The sequence below is a fragment of the Bos indicus genome, chromosome 2 (assembly GCF_029378745.1).
Source record: "Bos indicus isolate NIAB-ARS_2022 breed Sahiwal x Tharparkar chromosome 2, NIAB-ARS_B.indTharparkar_mat_pri_1.0, whole genome shotgun sequence".
In the NCBI taxonomy this organism is placed as follows: domain Eukaryota; kingdom Metazoa; phylum Chordata; class Mammalia; order Artiodactyla; family Bovidae; genus Bos; species Bos indicus.
In genome coordinates this window covers 10,682,834-10,704,385 of record NC_091761.1, presented here as the reverse complement: position 1 = coordinate 10,704,385, position 21,552 = coordinate 10,682,834, and the positions used below count along the sequence as shown (strand labels likewise).

The following is a 21,552-nucleotide window of genomic DNA, read 5'->3' as shown; positions in this document are numbered from 1 at the left end:
GCATAAATCAAAAGACTGAATATTCAAACTCAGAAGGCAGAAGGTAAAAATGTAATCTTGCTACAATGTTCCTGAAACTGTAATTGGGGCATGGTATTTCAAAGCTGTGGAAGTCAAACATTTTCTGCAACATTATTAATTGGCCCCAATAGCAAAGCATTCCAGTATTTTAGCCTGGTAAATCCCATGGACAGAGGAGTGTTCAGATTTTTACCCACATATGTTAAGACTTTACCAAGACAAAATTCTGCTTCTTATGTCTTCTTAGGGACACTAAATGATTAAATCAATTAATAGGATGAACTTTGAGAAGGGCTGTCATAGAAATCGATACCTCTTGGAATTTAAGATAACATAAACGGTTGGATTGATAATTAAGATTCAAAGGACTCAGATCTTACCCAGTATCAACCTTCACTAATGCTTTCAGGGATATATGTAATCATAACACACAGGCGAAAAAACAAAGGTCCATGACCTCTAGTGCAGTTCCCCAAGTCCTATTATACATGAGATGCTCTCTGGCTCAAGGTAACAGACAAGTTTTTTTGTGAGAAATGCTTTACTTTCACAGAAGGAGCCAGTTAAATTGAGAGATACATTTTACACTGAGAGGATTACACAGATTACATAATTTTCCAACCAATCATTACCCAAAAATCTCTATATTCCAGTTTGTTTACCGTGAGCAATTCTAGACAATTTAGGAAGATTGTTGCTAAATGCTTGCTAGGCACTATACTGGGCTTCCCTCATGGCTCAGCTGGTAAAGAATCCATCTATAGTGTGGGAGACCTGGGTTCAATCCCTGGGTTGGGAAGATCCTCTGAAGAAGGGAAAGGCTACCCATTTCAGTATTCTGGCCTAGATAATTTCATGGACTGTATAGTCCATGGGTTCACAAAGAGTCAGACACGACGGAGCAACTTTCACTTTCAGGCACTATACTATGTACTGTGCATATAAAGTTGAATAAGGAAATACCTGCTTTCAATAGTGAACTTTCTATTTCATTAAAGGGGAATGACAGGTAAAGAGATATCCTTTTTTTAACGTTTTATTTTGTACTTGGGTATGTACCATTAGCAGTGTTATGATAGTTTCACATGAACAACAAAGGAACTCAACCATACACATGTGTGTATCCAATCTCCCCCAATCAAGATTGCAGGGAGAAATACCAATAACCTTAGATATGCAGATGATACCACCCTTATGCCACAAAGTGAAGAGGAACTAAAGAGGCTCTTGATGAAAGTGAAAGAGGAGAGTGAAAAAAGCTGGTTTAAACTCAGTGTTCAAAAAACTAAGATTATGGCTTCTGGTCCCAGCACGTCATGGCATATGGATGGGGAAACAATGGAAACAGTGATAGACATTATTTTCTTGCACTCCAAAATCACTGCAGATGGTGATTGCAGCCATGAAATTAAAAGATGCTTGCTCCTTGAAAGAAAAGCTATGACAAACCTAGAAAGCATATTAAAAAGCAGAGCCATTGTTTTACTCACAAATGTCCATCTAGTCAAAGTTATTGTTTTTCCAGTAGTCAGGTATGGATGTGAGAGTTAGACCATTAAAGAAAGCTGAGAGCAGAAGAATTGATGCTTTTGAATGGGGGTGTTAGAGAAGACTCTTGAGAATCTCTTGGACTGCAAAGAGATCAAACCAGGCAATCCTTAAGGAAATCAGTCCTGAATATTCACTGGGAAGGACGGATGCTGAAGCTGAAGCTCCAGTGCTTTGGCTATCTGATGGGAAGAGCTGACTCATTTGAAAAGACCCTGATGCTAGGAAAGAAGGCAAGAGGAGAAAGGGACAACAGAGGATGAGATGATTGGATGGCATCACCAACTCAATGGCCATGAGTTTGAACAAGCTTCAGGAGTTGATAATGGACAGGGAAGCCTGGTGTGCTGCAGTCCATGGGAGTCACAGAGTTGGACACAACTAAGCAACTGAACTCAACTGATTCTCCCCCAAGTAGAGAGAGATTTTGATATTGTGAAAAGTGCTAAAATGGAGGGAAGCACAGAGGAAGCGAAGAATTGGTGCTTTTGAATCATGGTGCCAGAGACTTGAGAGTCCCTCGACCTGCAAAAATATCAAACCAGTCATTCCTAAAGGAAATCAACCCTAAATATTCCCTGGAACAAGTCCTGCTGAAGCTGAAGCTCCAATATTTGGTCACCTGATGCAAAGAGCCAACTCACTGGAAAAGACCCTGAAAATGGGAAAGATTGAAGGCAAAAGGAGAAGGCGGAAGCAGAGGATGAGATGGTGGAATAGCATCACCAACTCAATGGACATGAATTTGAACAAACTAGGAGATGGTGAAGGACAGAAGAGCCTGGTGTGCTGCAGTCTATGCAGTGGCAAAGAGCTGACTGTAGTTCAGTGATTGAACAACTACAACAGAGGAAGATAATTTGACAAAAGCTTAAAATGTCAGAAAGGCTTCCTAGAGGTGAGAATACTTAAGCAGTCTTAAAGGTTGACTGAAACTATCCAAGCAAGAAAGTGGGAAGGGCTGTCAGGAAGAGGAAGCAGCACAGTAATACAGAGAGTTTTGAGTCAGGGGGCTCAGAAAGGGAAGTAGGTCTAAGAGGATTTCTCATCTTCTGGTTTGGGTAGACACTGGTGCTGTCATTGACATGGGAAATACAGGAAGAATGGGGCTTTTGTTTTGTCCTGTGGTGAAAAGTGTGGGTTGAGATTTGAATACATTGAATCTGAGTTGATTGTGAGAAATCCCTGTGGATTATAACCAAAGTTTAGATTTCAAATTTCAAAGTCCTAAGCATATGGGTGACATTAAGACAAATAAAGCAGATGCAAAAGAAGAGTGTAATGAATAAGAAACTGTCTCTTGGGCCACTATTTAATACTGACATTCTTTAATCTTTGAAAAAAAATGGGATAATTGACAAGGGTGTTAAAAACATTAATGCACAAAGTGTTTAGCACAGTACCTAGAGTTAGAAGATTCTCAATAAATAGTAGGTATTATTATTAAATGACCCAAAAAATAAAAGGATAAGAATAGATCAAGGAATCTAAGGGGCTAAGTCCAAATTCCTAACATCAGATACAGTCTCTGCTTTCAGAGTTCTCACATCCTAGTTAGCTCCCTGAAGGAAGGACCATATTTTTCTCATCATTGTATCCTTAAATTCCCAGCTCAGATGACTGGCCCAAAGGAGCCAGGCACTTGATAAATTTTCGCTGGAAGATTGAGAGGATGAAAAAGAGGCCCACAGGAAGACACAAGAGAGGCAGTCAATAGGGACAGGAAGAAAGAAAAAAGAAAGAGAGCTAGAAATGAAAGAGGGCAACTATAAGAGGAGGGAGGACAATAAGTTATGTGGGACCTGGAGTGGATTGGGAAGAGGTTATGGACACCTGGGGGTGGGGTGTGGTCACAGTTTACAAGGGAGCCATGTGTATTCGTCAGTCCTGAGTGCAGAAGAATTGATGCTTTTGAACTGTGGTGTTGGAGAAGACTCTTGAGAGTCCCTTGGACTGCAAGGAGATCCAACCAGTCCATCCTAAAGATCAGTCCTGGGTGTTCATTGAAGGACTAATGTTGAAGCTGAAACTCCAGTACTGTGGCCACCTGATGCGAAGAGCTGACTCACTGGAAAAGACCCTGATGCTGGGAAAGATTGAGTGCAGGAGGAGAAGGGGACAGACAGACAGAGGATGAGATGGTTGGATGGCATCACCGACTCAATGGGCATGGGTTTGGGTGGACTCCGGGAGTTGGTGATGGACAGGGAGGCCTGGGGTGCTGCGGTTCATGAGGTCGCAAAGAGTCAGACACGACTGAGCGACTGAACTGAACTGAACTGGCTCTAGAATGGGCTGCACAGTCATTCTTGTTTGTTTTCTGCATAGAACCAAACCTTCTTGGAGAAGAGGAGAAATTAGCCAGCTAACGCGCCAGCGAAGTTCTGTAAGTTTTGATTTTGGTTTGGTGTGGCTGAGGGCTGTAGGGCTCGTTGAGAAATATATCGCCCTCGGCACGCAGGGACCAGTCCCCGCGTCCTGATTTCCCGACTCTGAGGCTCCCAAGCCAGCGCGCGAGGGGCTCGCCCTCGCGAGGGCGCTCTGCTCTTCATAGTCGAGCACCCGCACGTTCGGAGCCTGGAACGCTGAGAGGGAGGGCCTCTGACACGCAGGATACTGGTCATTCAGTCCGGTGGGGACGGAGGGAGGACGACAGGGACGGGGTGTGAGGGGAGGTGAGAGAGGGGGACAGCGGGGGCACAGAGGGGCCCAGGCCGGCTATGGAGCTGTACATCAGCGCCTGCTCCAAGGCTGCCGACGTCGCAGCCACCAAGACGGCCACCAGCGGCCTCACCACAGAAAGCCAGCAGTGCGGAGACGTGAGTGGCCCCCAGGCTGGTCAGCTCTGTCCTCCTCTGCGGGCCTCCAGCCTGGGAGGGAGGGGCGGGGAGGGCGGTGAACGGTCACGTGCCCTCGGTGAGGCCCGTAACAGTCCGGCCTTCAGGGCCCACAAGCAGGGCCGCCGCAGGAGGCAGGGCTGGGCGGGTGTTGGCGCAACCGGCTGTGGCGCTGCCTAGGGAGCTGGTAACTGGAAGCCAAGGTCTTCCAGGCTGCCTGGCAGGGCGGGACCTTTCTGTTCCTTCCTTCCTCAGGATTGGAGTAGCAGTTAAGTTGGCCTAAACTAACATACCTAAAGGAACGACAAAACTCTCCAATTGTATCCGACAGGGTGAGCACAAAACTCAATTTTCGGGGGTCGGAGCAGCTCAGCTACTGGATCTGCCTCTTGGGGTCAAGCTGCCTGTGATCCCAGGAAGCAATAGTTTATACTATACCACAAAATTAAATGAGAAGGTAAGGTGATGTTTAATTTTCTTACATTGACTTCATTCTTTTCTGAAAATGTTAGTTGCTCAGTTGTGTCTGACTCTTTATGACCCCATGGACTGTAGCCTGTCAGGCTCCTTTGTCCATAGAATTCTCCAGACAAGAATAGTGGAGTGGGTTGCCATTTTCTTCTACAACAGGTCTTACCCACACAGAGATATAACCCTCAGGTGGCTCCGATGGAATGAATCCACCTGCAATTCAGGACCCAGTCCTATCCTTTGCTCTTCTCCCAGCTATGAACTTGGACCATCTTTCAAGATTTTTTTTCAACTGTTACAGCCTTTATTTCCTTAGAATTTGCATTGTCCTTGGTTTGTATAAGTCTACCCCATACTATAATTTTATAATTTAAATCTTACTAGGTTATAGTGTGTATGCCCCTCAAACTCTTCCATGTTTTTAGTCCTCAATGTAATGTGAAAGTGAAAGTGAAGTTGCTCGGTTGTGTCCGACTCTTTGTGATCCCATGGACTGTAGCCTACCAGGCTCCTCCTTCAATGGGATTCTCCAGGCAAGAGTACTGGAGTGGGTTGCCATGTATGCCCCTCAAACCCTTCCATGTTTTTAGTCCTCAGTGTAATACCCTCCCTCAAACCTTCCCACTCCTTAATTCAGTAATTAACAGGGCAGGAAGTGCAATGCAGTCTTTCTAACCAGTTGCTTTGATCAATACGGCAAAAAATTCTACTGGAAAGATTTTTCAGTTAACCGCTATGTGTGCATACTAAGTTGTTTCAGTCATGTCCGACTCTTTGCGACTGCATGGGCTGTAGCCCACCAGGTTCCCTGAAGACTGACTTTGTGATAGCTTTCTTTTTCTTTCAGTAAAATCTCCTTGATGAAGTACTGCCTTATATTTACACTTTTTTTTTCACCCAGTTGTTTTAACTGACAGCAGAAGGATTACCTGACACTAAGGAGTGGGTTTGTATAAAAGATGTTCTTTGTTTAGAGATCAGTAGCCCAGGATTGATTTTGAGAAACACAGACCATCAGAGGAACCAGAGATCAAATTGTCAACATCCACTGAATCATTGAAAAAGCAAGAGAGTTCCAGAAAAATATCTACTTCTACTTTACTGACCATGTCAAAGCCTTTGCCTGTGTGGATCACAACAAACTATGGAAAATTCTTAAACAGATGGGACTAGCAGACCACCTAACCTGCCTCCTGAGAAATCTGTATATAGGTCAAGAAGCAACAGTTAGAAACGGACATGGAACAACAGATGGTTCCAAATTGGGAAAGAAGTACATCAAGGCTGTAAACAAACACCCTGCTTGTTTAACTTATATGCAGAATACATTGTGAGAAATGCTGGGCTGGATGAAGCACAAGCTGGAATCAAGATTACTGGGAGAAAAAAAAAATCAATAATCACAGATATGCAGATGACACCACCCTTATGGCAGAAAGCGAAGAACTCTTGGTGAAAGTGAAAGAGGAGAGTGAAAAAGGTGGCTTGCAACTCAACATTCCTAAAATGAAGATCATGGCATCAGATCCCATCACTTCATAGCAAATTAATGGGGAAACAATAAAAACAGGGAGATATTTTATTTTCTTGGGCTCAAAAATCCCTCAAGATGGTGACTGCAGCCATAAAATTAAAAGACGCTTGCTCCTTGGAAGAAAAGCTAAGACCAACCTAGCCAGCATATTAAAAAGCAGAGACATTACTTTGCCAACAAAGTTCTGTCTAGTCAAAGCTATGGTTTTTCCAGTAGTCATGTATGAATGTGAGAGTTGGACTCTAAAGAAAGCTGAGTGCCAAAGAATTGATGCTTTTGAACTGTGGTGTTTGAGAAGACTCTTGAGAGTCCCTTGGATTGCAAGGAGATCCAACCAGTCCATCCTAAAGGAAATGAGTCCTGAATATTCATTGGAAGGACTGAAGTTGAAACTAAATCTCCATTACTTTGGCCATCTGATGCGAAGAACTGACTCATTGGAAAAGACCCTGATGCTTTGAAAGATTGAAGGGAGGAGGAGAAGGGGAAGACAGAGGATGATATGGTTGGATGGCATCACGGACTTGCTGGACATGAGTTTAAGTAAGCTCCAGGAGTTGGTGATGGACAGGGAAGCCTGTCCTGCTGCAGTCCATGGGGTCGCAAAGGGTCAAAAATGACTGAGCAACTGAACTGAGCTGAGACCATCAAAGCTAAAATTCAGTATCTAAAATACAGTGGAAGTGACAAATAGATTCAAGGAATTAGACTGATAGACAGTGTGTCCGAAGAACTATGGATAGAGGTTCGTGACATTGTACAGGAGGTAGTGATGAAGAGCCTCCCCAATGAAAAGAAAAAGGAAAAATGGTTGTCTGTGGAGCCCTTGCAAATACCTGAGGAAAAAGAGAAGCTAAAGGCCAAGGAGAAAAGGAAAGATATACCCATCTGAATTCAGAGTTGCACAGAATAGCAAGGAGAGATAAGAAAGCCTTCCTCAGTGATCAATGCAAAGAAATAGAGGGAAACAATAGAATGGGAAAGACTAGTGATCTCTTCAAGAAGATTAGAGATACCAAGGGAATGTTTCATGCAAAGATGGGCACAATAAAGGTCAGAAATGGTATGGAACTAGCAGAAGCAGAAGATTATTAAGAAGAAGTGGCAAGAATACACAGAAGAACTGTACAAAAAAGATCTTCATGACCCAGATAACCACAATGCTATGATCACTCACCTAGAGCCAGACATCCTGGAATGCAAAGTCAAGTGGGCCTTAGGAAGCATCACTATGAACAAAGCTAGTGTAGGTGATAGAATTCCAGCTGAGCTATTTCAAGTCCTAAAAGTTGATGCTGTGAAAGTGCTACACTCAACATGCTAGCAAATTTGGAAAACCCTGCAGTGGCCACAGGACTGAAAAAGGTCAGTTTTTATTCCAGTCCCAAAGAAGGTCAATGCCAAGGAATGTTCAATCCACTGCACAATTGCACTCATCTCACACGCTAGTAAAGTAATGCTCAAAATTCTCCAAGCCAAGCTTCAGCAATACATGAACCGTGAACTTCCAGATGTTCAAGCTGGTTTTAGAAAAGGCAGAGGAACCAGAGATCAAATTGCCAACATCCATTGGATATAGAAGAAGAAAGAAAATACCAGAAAAACATCTACTTCTGCTTTATTCATTACACCAAAGCCTCTGACTGTGTAGATGACAACAAACTGTGCAAAATTCTTAGAGATGGGAATACCAGACCACCTTACCTGCCTCCTGAGAAATCTGTATGCAGGTCAAGAAGCAACAGTTAGAATTGAACATGGAACAACAGACTTGATCCAAATAGGGAAAGGAGTACTTCAGGGCTGTATATTGGCACCCTGGTAATTTAATTTCTATGCAGAGTACATCATGTGAAATGCCAGGCTGAATGAAGCACAAGCTGGAATCAAGAATGCTGGGAGAAATATCTATAACCTCAGATACACAGATGACACCACCCTATGGCAGAAATTGAAAAGGAACTAAAGAGCCTCTTGATGAAAGTAAAAGAGGAGAGTGAAAAAGGTAGTGTAAAATTCAACATTCAAAAAACAAAGATCATGGCATCCAGTCCTATCACTTCATGGCAAATAGATGGGGATACAATGGAAACAGTGATGGACTTTATTTGGGGGGGCTCCAAAATCACTGTGGATAGTGACTATAGCCATGAATTAAAAAACACTTGCTCCTTGGAAGAAAAACTATGACCCACCTAGAGAGCGTATTAAAAAGCAGAGACATTACTTTACTGACAACGGCCCGTCTAGTCAAAGCTGTGGTTTTTCCAGTAGTTATGTATAGATGTGACAGTTGGACTATGAAGAAAACTGAGCACTGATAAATTGATGCTTTTCAATTGTGGTGTTGCAGAAGACTCTTGAGAGTCCCTTGGACTGCAAGGAGATCCAACCAGTCCATCCTAAAGGAGATGAGTCCTGAATATTCACTGGAAGAACTTATGCTGTAGCCGAAACTCCAATACTTTAGCCACCTGATGCAAAGAATTGACTCCTTAAAAAAAACCCTGATGCTGGAAAGATTGAAGGGAGGAGGAGAAGGGGACAACAGAGGATAAGATGGGTGGATGGCATTATCAGCTCACACATGAGTTTGAGCAAGCTCCGGTAGTCGGTGATGGACAGAGAAGCCTGGCGTTCTGCAGTTCCCGGGGTCTCAAAGAATCGGACATGACTGAGCAACTGAACTGAACTGAATATCTAAAAGTTCGCAACTAAAAATCAACTAAATATCAACATCTAAAAGAAACAATCCATTTCTGAGTGACTCACAACTCAAGATTGTTGATTGTTTTCCTTAGAGAAAGATACGGATTTCACTTCTGGTCTCACTGAATTTATGACATTGCCCTATGGAATTCCTTTTTTTTTCCCCTTTCTTAGGGAATCTATGGTAATTAGGGAATTCTGCTTTATAACCTAGATGCATTGGAATAGAGTAAAGTCTAGTATTAAGCATTGTCAGAAATTTATCAAGGAAACTTTTAAATGGATAAGGCATCCTAGCATCCTATCAGCTCCCCAATCTCCCTCTTTTTTCACATAAGCATCCTCAACTTAACTTGAGGGAGTTCTTTTTAGGGTCCCACCCAAGCCAGGCTCTTTAGTGTTCAGAATCTGACTGAGGAGGCTACTGCCAGACAAAACACAGGCTGAACACAAATTGGTACCTGCAGACAGATCAGTTCAGTTCAGCTCAGTTTGGTCGCTCAGTTGTGTCTGACTCTTTGCTACCCCATGAATTGCAGCACACCAGGCCTCCCTGTCCATTACCATCCTCCGGAATTCACTCAAACTCACATCCATCAAGTTGGTGATGCCATCCAGCCATCTCATCCTGTGTCATCCCCTTTTCCTCCTGCCCCCAATCCCTGGCAGCATCAGAGTCTTTTGCAATGAGTCACCTCTTCTCATGAGGTAGCCAAAGTACTTCAGTTTCAATGTTAGCATCATTCCTTCCAAAGAACACCCAGGACTGATCTCCTTTAGAATGGACTGGTTGGATCTCCTTGCAGTCCAAGGGACTCTCAAGAGTCTTCTCCAACATCACAGTTCAAAAGCATCAATTCCTTAGCGCTCAGCTTTCTTCACAGTCCAGCTCTCACATCGATACATGACCACTGGAAAAACCATAGCCTTGACTAGACGGACCTTTGTTGGCAAAGTAATGTCTATGCTTTTCAATATGCTATCTAGGTTGGTCATAACTTTTCTTCCAAGGAGTAAATGTCTTTTAATTTCATGGCTGCAATCACCATCTGCAGTGATTTTGGAGCCCAGAAACATAAAGTCTGACACTGTTTCCCCATCTATTTCCCATGAAGTGGCGTGACCAGATACCATGAACTTCATTTTCTGAATGTTGAGCTTTAAGCCAACTTTTTCACTCTCCTCTTTCACTTTCATCAAGAAGCTCTTTAAGTCTTCTTCACTTTCTGCCATAAGGGTGGTGTCATCTGCATATCTGAGGTTATTGAGATTTCTCCTGGCAATCTTGATTCCAGCTTGTGCTTCTTCCAGCCTAGCATTTCTCATGATGTACTCTGCATAGAAGTTAAATAAACAGGGTGACAATATACAGCCTTGACGTACTCCTTTTCCTATTTGGAACCAGTCGTTGTTCCATGTCCAGTTCTAACTGTTGCTTCCTGACCTGCATATAGGTTTCTCAAGAGGCAGGTCAGGTGGTCTGATATTCCCATCTCTTTCAGAATCTTCCACAGTTTATTGTGATCCACACAGTCAAAGGCTTTGGCATAGTCAATAAAGCAGAAATATATGTTTTTCTGGAACTCTCTTGTTTTTTCCATGATCCAGCGGATGTTGGCAATTTGATCTCTGGTTCCTCTGCCTTTTCTAAAACCAGCTTGAACATCAGGAAGTTCATGGTTTACGTATTGCTGAAGCTTGGCTTGGAGAATTTTGAGCATTACTTTACTAGCGTGTGAGATGAGTGCAGTTGGGTGGTAGTTTGAGCATTCTTTGGCATTGCCTTTCTTTGGGCAGACCAGTGTGCAAAGATGTATAGATGTATAGATCACAGAATTTGAATAGCATGCCTGCACAGGGCATGGTGTGCTCTCAGATTTGCCACATCTCCCACACATTCCAGTTGCTTTTCACTTGAGACAGTTCCTACTTTAACTTTAGACTAAAAATTTCTGTTGTCTGGCTAAGACAATCTAAAGGATAGTATAAATATAGGATACAAAGACAACATTTGGATGACTTCCGCACCTACTTCTAGCCTCTCCTTTTCCCCTTTCAGAGGTTCTCCCATTACCTATTATCACTATCCTGCTATTGAAAAATTTTTGAAAAATGAACGAAGTACTGATGTCCCCCCTGGCAGATTTTAAAGTGCCTCGTCTTGGTAATGTTTTAACTTACAAATGAGATGAAATTATTCATGTTTCCTCTAAAGTAACAGATAAACTAACATAACTATTAGTTATTTTCCTTCTTTGATACAGTAATAGCTATTTAATAAGGTTGTATTTGGTATGGAGAAATCTCAATCCCTAGCATTATTCTTTATAATTGATTCTTCAATATATTGAACTTTATAATATAAAGTGGTAACTTTTCCCTGACTGTAGCACTCAGAAATCATTGCATTTCTTAGATAAGAGTTCAAAATACAATAACTCTTTAATTCATCATCTTTTAACATCTGAGTTTTACTTTTTTTTTTTTTCAAAGTTGTTTCAGTGAATCTTTGTGGAAGATTTTCTGTTTTTCTTTATTGTTAGAATATGAGATACAGAGCATGAGCTGGCTGGATGGCATCACCTACTCGATGGACGTGAATTTGAGTGAACTCCGGCAGTTGGTAATAGGGAGGCCTGGCATGCTGCAATTCATGGGGTCCCAAAGAGTTGGACATGACTGAGCGACTGAACTGAACTGAACTGAATGATATTGATATTATCCCTTTATCCTTTGAATGCAGTTTCTGGATCTGGAGGAGGGAAGAGGAAAAGAGAAAGTCTTAGTTTTGGCTTTATACATTAAAACAAAGTTTATACTTTCCTCTTTCTTTTCATTTCCTCCTCCCTTTTCTAGCTTTGGGCTAGGGACTGATAAAGATGGGGGAATTAATTGAGTGAGGGTGGGGTTTTAGGATAATTCAGGTTAGTGAAGAAAAAAGGTTAGGGATAAGCAATTAACACTGCCCATTCCAAATTCTTTTTCTGATTTTGTCCCACTTCACATTCTTACATGTTTTATTTTCTATGAATAGTCTGGTCATTTTAATAGATTGATATTTAAAAGAAAAATTGATTAATTGTACATTTATAATATGCTTAAATTTCTTGTTTGCAGCTTTTTCGACCTTCTTATGGTTTTAACCTGACTGATCCATACTGTCGACTTTTGGAAAACCAGTATAAAAGTCTCCATGATCCACATTTAAGAGCCTACCATCAGCGTAAAGACATCTTGAGAAGATTAAAGAAAGGTGGTTACATCACCAGCAATAATAAAGTGAGTTGAAAATAACTTTTTTAAAATTTAAATTTATTTTAATTGGAGGCTAATTACTTTACAATATTGTATTTGTTCTGCCACACATCAATCATTGAAAACCTCTAAGATTTGATAAAAGCTTGCTTCTGTTCCTCTCTGGGGGGCCTGGATCACCTTTAGTTTGGTCAGAAGAGATACTGGAAAATTCCATTAAATCAATCAGTATTTGGGTCAAAGAAAATCAGACAGTAGTTGTTTTCCAAGTGAAACTACTTCTTCCTTTAACTTTTTTTCCTTGAAATATCAAAAGATGACTACTAAATAATTTGAAGATGTAAAAAGAATTTTCCCAACTGTATCATAGTTTTCTTTGTCTCTAATGGCACTGTATGCTTGTCAAGGATTATGTCCCATGTACTTTTTAAAAAATTAAGAGAAAATAAGAACCTAGAAAAATCAGCTTAATACAGTCCTAATACACTCTGTTCTTATTGAGGTTGAACATTATTATTAAATTGGTATTTTATTTTAATAACTTTATGTACTCAATTCCTTACCATGGCATAAGTCATATAAATAAAGTAATGCTATTTGAATAGCAATTTCCTGTTGATTAAAAATTCTAGAGAGATATTACTTACAAAATTGTTAGCAGTTTTTTACTTGTTTAACAGAGTATTATTTTACTTCTATAAAGTAATTGCTTTGATTTTTAGATATTTTTATTTATATATTTTTCTAATTATTTTGTTTTTTTTTAGGTTGTATGTACCTTGAGGGAATTGAATAAGTACAGGCAATATCTTACCAGTTTAAAATTAGACTTTGAAAGAAACTATATAAGAGAACAAGTAAGTTAAATATTTAAATTTGGTTTCTGTACATGGGGTTTGGAACAAAGGTTTGCTTGTGGGCAGAGTATTTTCTTATAATATTCTACCTTTAATTTTGGCAACCTAAATAATTTCTCCAAGTAAAAATTTAGAGCAGAAGAAAATATTTTGAGATTGCTATTTTGGGCCAAGAAAGGGAAAGGGACCAGGTCATCTATTAATATGCCAGTGGTAGCTGGCAAAATTTAATAATAAAATTGTTACTAGGATATGCCCCATCTACCTGATTTGGGACCAATTGGAAGAGTCTGTTGTGGCAGCAAGATTCTTAGGCTGGAGACCAAAACAACTTAAGTAACAGGAGAGGAGCCATATGAATTGTTATAACATCCTAAAAATGCAAAGAACACGTACACTGTATGTTTGTACACATGTGGCTGTGTTCATCCACTAAAACATGTGAGCCTCTTCCCATGTGTGTGTAAGTGAATTCAGACTTTAGAGTCACAAGTTGGATAAAAATGAAAAAGCTGCACATATGTGAATTTTACAGATTTATGTTCCAAGGTCAAGAGTTGTATAGAAATGAAGATGATTCCCCTATACTTTAAAGTGTTCTCTATTTCCCCTCATCTACTCCTTTGTGCTGGGAGTTTCTCCTCCACTTCTTCCATTTTTTTTAATTAATTTCTTTAGAATGGATAGAAAAAAAGCTGAAATATTTTTTATTTTCAGAAACAGAAATCTTTGAGTCAATTGTCCATATCTACAGTGGATTCAAAATAGATTTAAATGCAGTTAAAAGGAATTAGTTATTTACAAAGTATGGGAATTTCACTAAACATTAAATATAAAAAAAGCAGATCAAAAGACATTTTTATTTCTGGGAAATGTTAAAAAATTGTATATACATATATATATATATATATACATCCATATATATATATATGTTACACACACACTTTTTTTAATAGAAAATGCTTGCAAAACAAGTAAATAAACTACAGGAAGACAATCAAATACCTGGACGTTCTGATGTTACACAGTTCCAAAATTGGTTGTTACAGGAAGGCACCCCGTCTATTAAGGACCAAGAACGATTAATAAGGCACAGGTGAGATTGAAGTTAATGAATGTTTTATGTATATATTGTGGATCCAAATAAGTTACAAAATGCTAGAAATAATTGAAGCTAAGAGTTTTTTTAAAGTATGGGATGCTATTTAACTTCACTATTTCAGTATGGAGAGGAAGGGAGAGCAAAAGGTCCAGGAATTGGGAATTCTGGTACCAAGGCTATAAACATGAATTTCTGCTAGAAAAGATACAGTTTCTGGGAGTCCAGGAGGTAATCCAAGCTGTTAACTGAATAAATAATCAAATACAAAATCCATCCTGTAGTTGGAAATGGAGGGAAAGTATCTTTAGCACATGATTTTAATAATAATTTTTTATTGGGTCATCTTTAAGAGCTGGCAGCATTGTTTGAGGAAATTAATGCAAATTCAAAAAAGGAGGGTAGATATAGCTTCAATACTGATAAAACATGTGTGATTGCTTAAAAAACCTGCAAGCTCTTTGTTGTTGTTGCGGCTCTTCAGTTGCCTAGTCGTGTCTGACTCTTCACGACCCCATGGACTAAAGCATGTTAGGCTTCCCTGTCCTTCACCATCTCCTGGAGTTTGCCCAAGTTCATGTCCATTGCATTGGTGATGCCATCCAACTGTCTCATCCTCTGTCACCTTCTCCTTCTGCCAACAGTTTTTCCCAGCATCAGGGTCTTTTCCAACGAGTCAGCTGTTTGAATCAGGTGGCCAATATAATCGAGCTTCAGCATCACTCATTCTAATGAATGTTCAGGGCTTGCTTCCTTTAATATTGACTGGTTTGATCTCCTTGCTTTCTAAGAGACGCTCAAGAGTCTTTTCCAGCATCACAATTTGAAAGATTCAATTCTTCAGCACTCTGCCTTCTATATTGTCCAGTTCTAACATCTGTACATGATTACTGGAAAGACCATAGCCTTGACTATATGGGCCTTTGTTGGCAAAGGGATGTTTTTGCTTTTTAACTTACTATCTAGGTTTTTCATAGCTTTCTTGCCAAGAAGTAATCATCCTCTAATTTCATAGTTTCAGTCACCATCAGCAGTGGTTTTAGAGCCCAGGAAAAGGAAACATGTCACTGTTCCACCTTTTCATCCTCTATTTGCCATGAAGTAATGGGACTGGATGCCAGAATCTTAGTTTTATTAATATTGAGTTTTAAGTTGGTGTGTTCGTTCTTCTCCTTCACCCTCATCAAGAGGCTTTTTAATTCCTCTTTGCTTTCTGCCATTAGAGTGGTATTATCTGTATATCAGAGGTTGATATTTCTCCCAGAAATCTTGATTTCAGCTTGTAACTCATCCAGCCTGGCATTTCTCATGATATGCTCTGCGTATAAGTTAAATAAACACGGTGACAATAAACAGCCTAAAGGAGAAATCATACTCCTTTCTCAATCCTGAACCAGTCAGCTATGCCATATAGGGTTCTAACTTTTGCTTCTTGACCTGCATACAGGTTCCTCAGGAGACAGATTAAAATGGTCTTGGTATTCCCATTTCTTTAAGGGTTTTCAACAGTTTTGTTATGATCCACACAGTTAAAGGCTTTAGCATAGTCAATGAAACAGAGGTAGATGTTTTTTTCTGGAATTCCCTTGCTTTCTCTATGATTCAGCAAATGTTGGCAATTTGATCTCTGGTTCCTCTTGCCTTTTCTAAACCAAATTTGAACATCTGGAAGTTCCTCGGTTCATGTAATGTTGAAGCTTGCTACTGCTAAGTCACTTCAGTCGTGTCCGACTCTGTGCGACCCCATAGACGGCAGCTCACCAGGCTCCCCTGTCCCTGGGATTCTCCAGGCAAGAACACTGGAGCAGGTTGCCATTTCCTTCTCCAATGCATGAAAATGAAAAGTGAAAGTGAAGTCGCTCAGTCGTGTCCAACCCTCAGCAACCCCATGGACTGCAGCCCACCAGGCTCCTCCATCCATGGGATTTTCCAGGCAAGAGTACTGGAGTGGGCTGCCATTGCCTTCTCCGATGTTGAAGCTTAGCTTGGAGGATTTTGAGCATACACTTAGTGGCATGGGAGATATGTGCAGTTGTCTGGTGGTTTGAACATTCTTTAGTACTTCGTTTCTTGGGAATTGGGTGGAGGATTGACCCTTTCTGTTCCTGGGGCCACTGCTGGGTTTTCCAAATTTGTTGCCCTAAAGAGTGCAGCGCTTTAATAGCATCATCTTTCAGGATTTTAAAAAGCTCTGCTGGAATTCCATCACCTTCACTAGCTTTATTGGCAGCAGTGTCTTCTAAGGCTGACTTGACTTCACACTCCAGATGGTCTGGCTCTGAGTGAGAGACTGCACCATTGTGGTTATCTGGGTCATTAAGATCTTTTTTGTACAGTTCTTCTGTGTATTCTTTCCATCTCTTCTTGATCTCTTCTGCTTCTGTTATGTCTGTATTGTTTCTGTCCTTTTTTATGCCCATCTTTGGATGAAATGTTCCTTTGATAATTTCCAGTTTTCTTGAAGAGATCTTCTAGTCTTAAACCCTTTCTGTTGTTTTCCTCTATTTCTTTGCATTGTTCATTGAAGAATGCCCTCTTGTCTTCCCTTGCTATTATCTGGTACTCTGCATTTAGTTGGGTATACCTTTTCCATTTCTCCCTTGCTTTTTGCTTCTCTTCTTTCCTCAGCTATGTGTAAAGCCTTCTCAGATAACCACTTTGCCTTCTTGCATTTCTTTTCCTTGGCATGGTTTTGTTCTCTGCCTTCTGTACTGTATTACAGATCTCTGTCCCTAGTTCTTCAGGAACTCTGGTTGCTAGATCCAATCCCTTGAATCTATTCATCACCTCCACTGTATATTCATAGGGAATGTAATTTATGTTGTTCCTGCCTGGCCTAGTTGTTTCCCCACTTTCTTTAATCCAGAATTTTGCTATGACGGACTGATTATCTGAGCCACAGTCAGCTCCAGTTCTTGTTTTTTCTTATTGAATACAGCTTTTTCATTATCGGCTCCAGAAAATGTAATCAACCTGATTTCAGTATTGACCATTGGTAATGTCCATGTGTAAAGTCATCTCTTGTGTTGTTAACAAAGGGTGGTTGCTATGACCAGTGTGTTTTCTTGACAGAATTCTGTTAGCCTTTGCTCTGCTTCATTTTGTATTTTAAGGCCAAACTTGCCTGTTATTCCAGGAATCTTTTGTCTTCCTACTTTTGCATTCCAATCCCCTATAATGAACATAATATCTTTTGGAGGAGGGGTGTTAATTCTAGGAGGTCTTCTAGGTCTTCATAGACTGGTCAACTTCAGTTTATTTGGCATCAGTGGTTGGGGCATAGACTTGGATTACTGTGATGTTGAATGGTTTGCTTTGAAAACGAACCAAGATCATTCTATTGTTTTTAAGCCTGCATCCAAGTACTGCATTTCAGACACTTTTGTTGATTATGAGGGCTACTCCATTTTTTTCTATGGTATTCTTTCCCTCAGTAGTGGAAATAATGGTCAACTGAATTAAATTCACCCATTCTTGTCCATTTCAGTTCACTGATTCCTAAGATGTCAGTGTTCACTCTTGCCATCTCCTGCTTGACCATATCCAATTTACCTTGATTCATGGACCTAACATTCCATGTTCCTGTGCAATACTTTACTTTACAACACTGGAGTTTACTTTCATCACCAGACACATCCACAACTGAGCTTTGCTTTGGCCTAGCTGCTTCATTCTTTCTGGAGCTATTAGTAGTCGTCCTCCTCTCTTCCCCAGTAGCATATTGGTAACCTTCCAACATGAGGACCTCATCTTTTGGTGTCATATTTTTTGGCCCTTTTATACAGTTCTTGGAGTTCTCATGGCTAGTATACTGGAGTGGTTTGCCATTGCCTCCTCCAGTAGATCACATTTTGTCAGAACTCTCCACTATGATCTGTCCATTTTAGGTGGCCCTACATGGCATGGCTCATAGCTTCATTGAGTTATGCAAGCCCCTCGATCATGACAAGGCAGTGATCCATGAAGGGGCAAGCTCTTTAGATGCCATCTGTTCATGTTCAATCATTACCTTTCCATGGTCAAGACCATCTCTTAGGAAGTGAAAATATATATATTTTTTCCTCCTCCTTCATTAAGCTGTGGAATTAAGCTGCATTTCCTAACTGCTATGTTCCATAGTAATTTTGTAACACAGAGACATACCAGAGACCCAGACTATACATGGAAGATGTGTTCAAGGCCTTTTAAATTACAAGGGAATCAACATACATCTTTTCTTAGAAAATCTAAATCATTTTTCCAAATTTGAAGTCACTGTTTCAGTTATTTCAACCTTCTTTGCAAACATATATTCCTAAATCTATTGTGAATAGGTACTATGCAAAATGTTTTTAATAATATGCCTCACATTTATCCTTTTCTTGGCTACAATAACAGATATATATATATCTATCTATATATATATAAGCTTATATATATATAAGCTCAAGAAATAAAGCAAGCAAGGAGGTAGTTTTGGAATATCAAAGCAGATGATGTCATTGTAAGCAAAACTCCTAGTTCACCATGACTTACATTTGCTTTTACTTAGATATCTGGATATGATAAGGAGGGAATTAGAACATCTTGAGCACACAGCTGAAGAGCAACGCCTGCTCCGAATGGATAGAGAAGAAAGACGACAGCGAGAACATGCAAGAAGAAAACTTAGTCTTCGTAGAAAAATTGAAGAGGTGAGAGACAGCAAATTTAAACTAGAGAAAAATTGTGTACAGTTATTCATTTGTAAATAAGTTGAGCTGTCCATCATGCTTCTTCAGGTAATGTCAGGTCTAAACATTTTACCCACATTGAGCTTTCTCCACAGCTGTAATCATAAGTTGTTACATAAAATAAGGATGACACCACACACTGTGTGTATGAGCCAGTATCTGCTCTTAAAGTGATGATGGGGAAAGTTACTAGATACTGTTTTAGTCCATTATAGCCCTCAGTGTGGAGAGGAAAACATTTTAAATTTAGATTTAGTTAAACACCCCTGCATTCCTAATAGGAGTGCAGTAAAGTAAAGAAAGCCCATTCTAGAGCCAATGAATGATTTTATTAGGTTAGTGCAAAAGTAATTGCAATTTTGCATTGCTGAATGTTGCTATTTGATATTGGAATGCATTCTTAAGTAAATGTGGTTATGTTATATATCATTTTAATGTACATTTCTTCCTTTTATGTTTTTTTCTAATGACTTATTACTTGTTTATTTTTTTATTTATTTTTTTAGATTGTTTTTATTTTTTTTTTCCAACTACAATTTTATTTTATTTTTAAACTTCACAAAATTGTATTAGTTTTGTCAAATATCGAAATGAATCCACCACAGGTATGCATGTGTTCCCCATCCTGAACCCTCCTCCGTCTTCCCTCCCCATACCATCCCTCTGGGTTGTCCCAGTGCACCAGCCCCAAGCATCCAGTATCGTGCATCGAACCTGGACTGGAAACTCATTTCATACAGGATATTTTACATGTTTCAATGCCATTCTCCCAAATCTTCCCACCCTCTCCCTCTCCCACAGAGTCCATAAGACTGTTCTATACACCAGTGTCTCTTTTGCTGTCTCATATACAGAGTTATTGTTACCATCTTTCTAAATTCCATATATATGCGTTAGTATACTGTATTGGTGTTTTTCTTTCTGGCTTACTTCACTCTGTATAATAGGCTCCAGTTTCATCCACCTCATTAGAACTGATTCAAATGTATTCTTTTTAATGGCTGAGTAATACTCCATTGTGTATATGTACCACTGCTTTCTTATCTAGTCATCTGCTGATGGACATCTAGGTTGCTTCCATGTCCTGGCTATTATAAACAGTGCTGTGATGAACATTGGGGTACACGTGTCTCTTTCCCTTCTGATTTCCTCAGTGTGTATACCTGGCAGATTTATTTTAGACTAGGGAAATGATTGGAAGAGGTCAATCCTAATCCCAGTTCCCAAGAAGGGCAGTACTAAAGAATGTTCAAATCACCAGACAATTGCACTCATGCTAGTAAGGCTCTGCTCAAATTCCTGCATGCTAGGCTTCAGTATTATGTGAACCAAGAACTTCCAGATGTTCAAACTGGGTTTAGAAAAGGCAAAAGAACTAGAGATCTAAATGTCAACATTTGCTGGATCATAGAGAATTTGCTGGTAACAAATAGGGAAAGGAGTACATCAAGGGTGTATATTGTCACCCTGCTTATTTGACTTATATGCAGAGTACATCATGAAAAATGCTCAAGGGTGTATATTGTCACCCTGCTTATTTGACTTATATGCAGAATACATCATGAAAAATGCTGGGCTGGATGAAACACAAGTTGGAATCAAGATTGTCAGGAGAAATATCAGTAACCTCAGATATGTAGATGACATCACCCTTATGGCAGAAAGTGAAGAACTGAAGAGCCTCTTGAAAGTGAAAGAGGAGAGTGAAAAAGTTGGCTTAAAACTCAACATTCAGAAAACTAAGATCATGGCATCTGGTCCCAGCACTTCATGGCAAATAGATGGGGAAACAATGGAAATGGTGACAGACTTTTCTTTTTTTTTTTGGGGGGGGGGCTCCAAAATCACTGCAGATGGTGACTGCAGCCAAGAAATTAAAAGATGCTTGCTCCTTGGAAGAAAAGCTAGGACCAACCTAGACAGCATATTAAAAAGCAGAGACATTACTTTGGCAACAAAGGTTCATTTAGTCAAAGCTATGGTTTCCCAGTAGTCATGTATGGATGTGAGAGTTTGACTATAAAGAAAGCTGAGTGCTGAAGAATTGATGCTTTTGAACTGTGGTGTTGGAGAAAACTCTTGAGAGTCCCTTGGACTGCAGGGAGTTCAAACAAATCAAACCTAAAGGAAATCAGTCCATCCTAAAGGAAAGCATGATGGGCAGCTGAATATTCATCAGAAGGATGGATGCTGAAGCGGAAACCCCAATACTTTGGCCATCTGATGCAAAGAACTAATTCATTGGAAAAGACCTTGATGGTGGACAAGATCAAAGGCAGGAGAAGAAGGGGACAACAGAGGATAAGATGGTTGGATGGCATCATCAACTCAATAGACATGAGTTTGAGCAAGTTTCAGGAGTTGGTGATGGACAGGGAAGCCTGTCATGTTGCAGGCCATTTGTTCACACAGAGTTGGACTCGACTTAGCGACTAAACTGACTGAACTGTTTCTTGGCAGGAAAGCTATGACAAACCTAGACAGTGTGTTAAAAAGCAAAAAATCCCTT

General features: G+C 40.1%; 1 protein-coding gene across 1 annotated transcript in view; it reads left to right on the top strand.

Moving 5' to 3' along the window:
* The first annotated feature begins 4,269 nt into the window (after nucleotides 1–4,269).
* Nucleotides 4,270–21,552, top strand: part of FSIP2 (fibrous sheath interacting protein 2) — a 143,710-nt gene continuing 126,427 nt past the window's right edge. Inside the window, exons 1-6 of the mRNA XM_070801266.1 lie at nucleotides 4,270–4,388; nucleotides 4,738–4,863; nucleotides 12,238–12,399; nucleotides 13,143–13,232; nucleotides 14,189–14,328; nucleotides 18,863–19,004. Coding sequence (XP_070657367.1) covers nucleotides 4,290–4,388; nucleotides 4,738–4,863; nucleotides 12,238–12,399; nucleotides 13,143–13,232; nucleotides 14,189–14,328; nucleotides 18,863–19,004 — 759 coding nt within the window. The 5' untranslated portion in view covers nucleotides 4,270–4,289. The remainder of the gene's footprint in view (nucleotides 4,389–4,737; nucleotides 4,864–12,237; nucleotides 12,400–13,142; nucleotides 13,233–14,188; nucleotides 14,329–18,862; nucleotides 19,005–21,552) is intronic.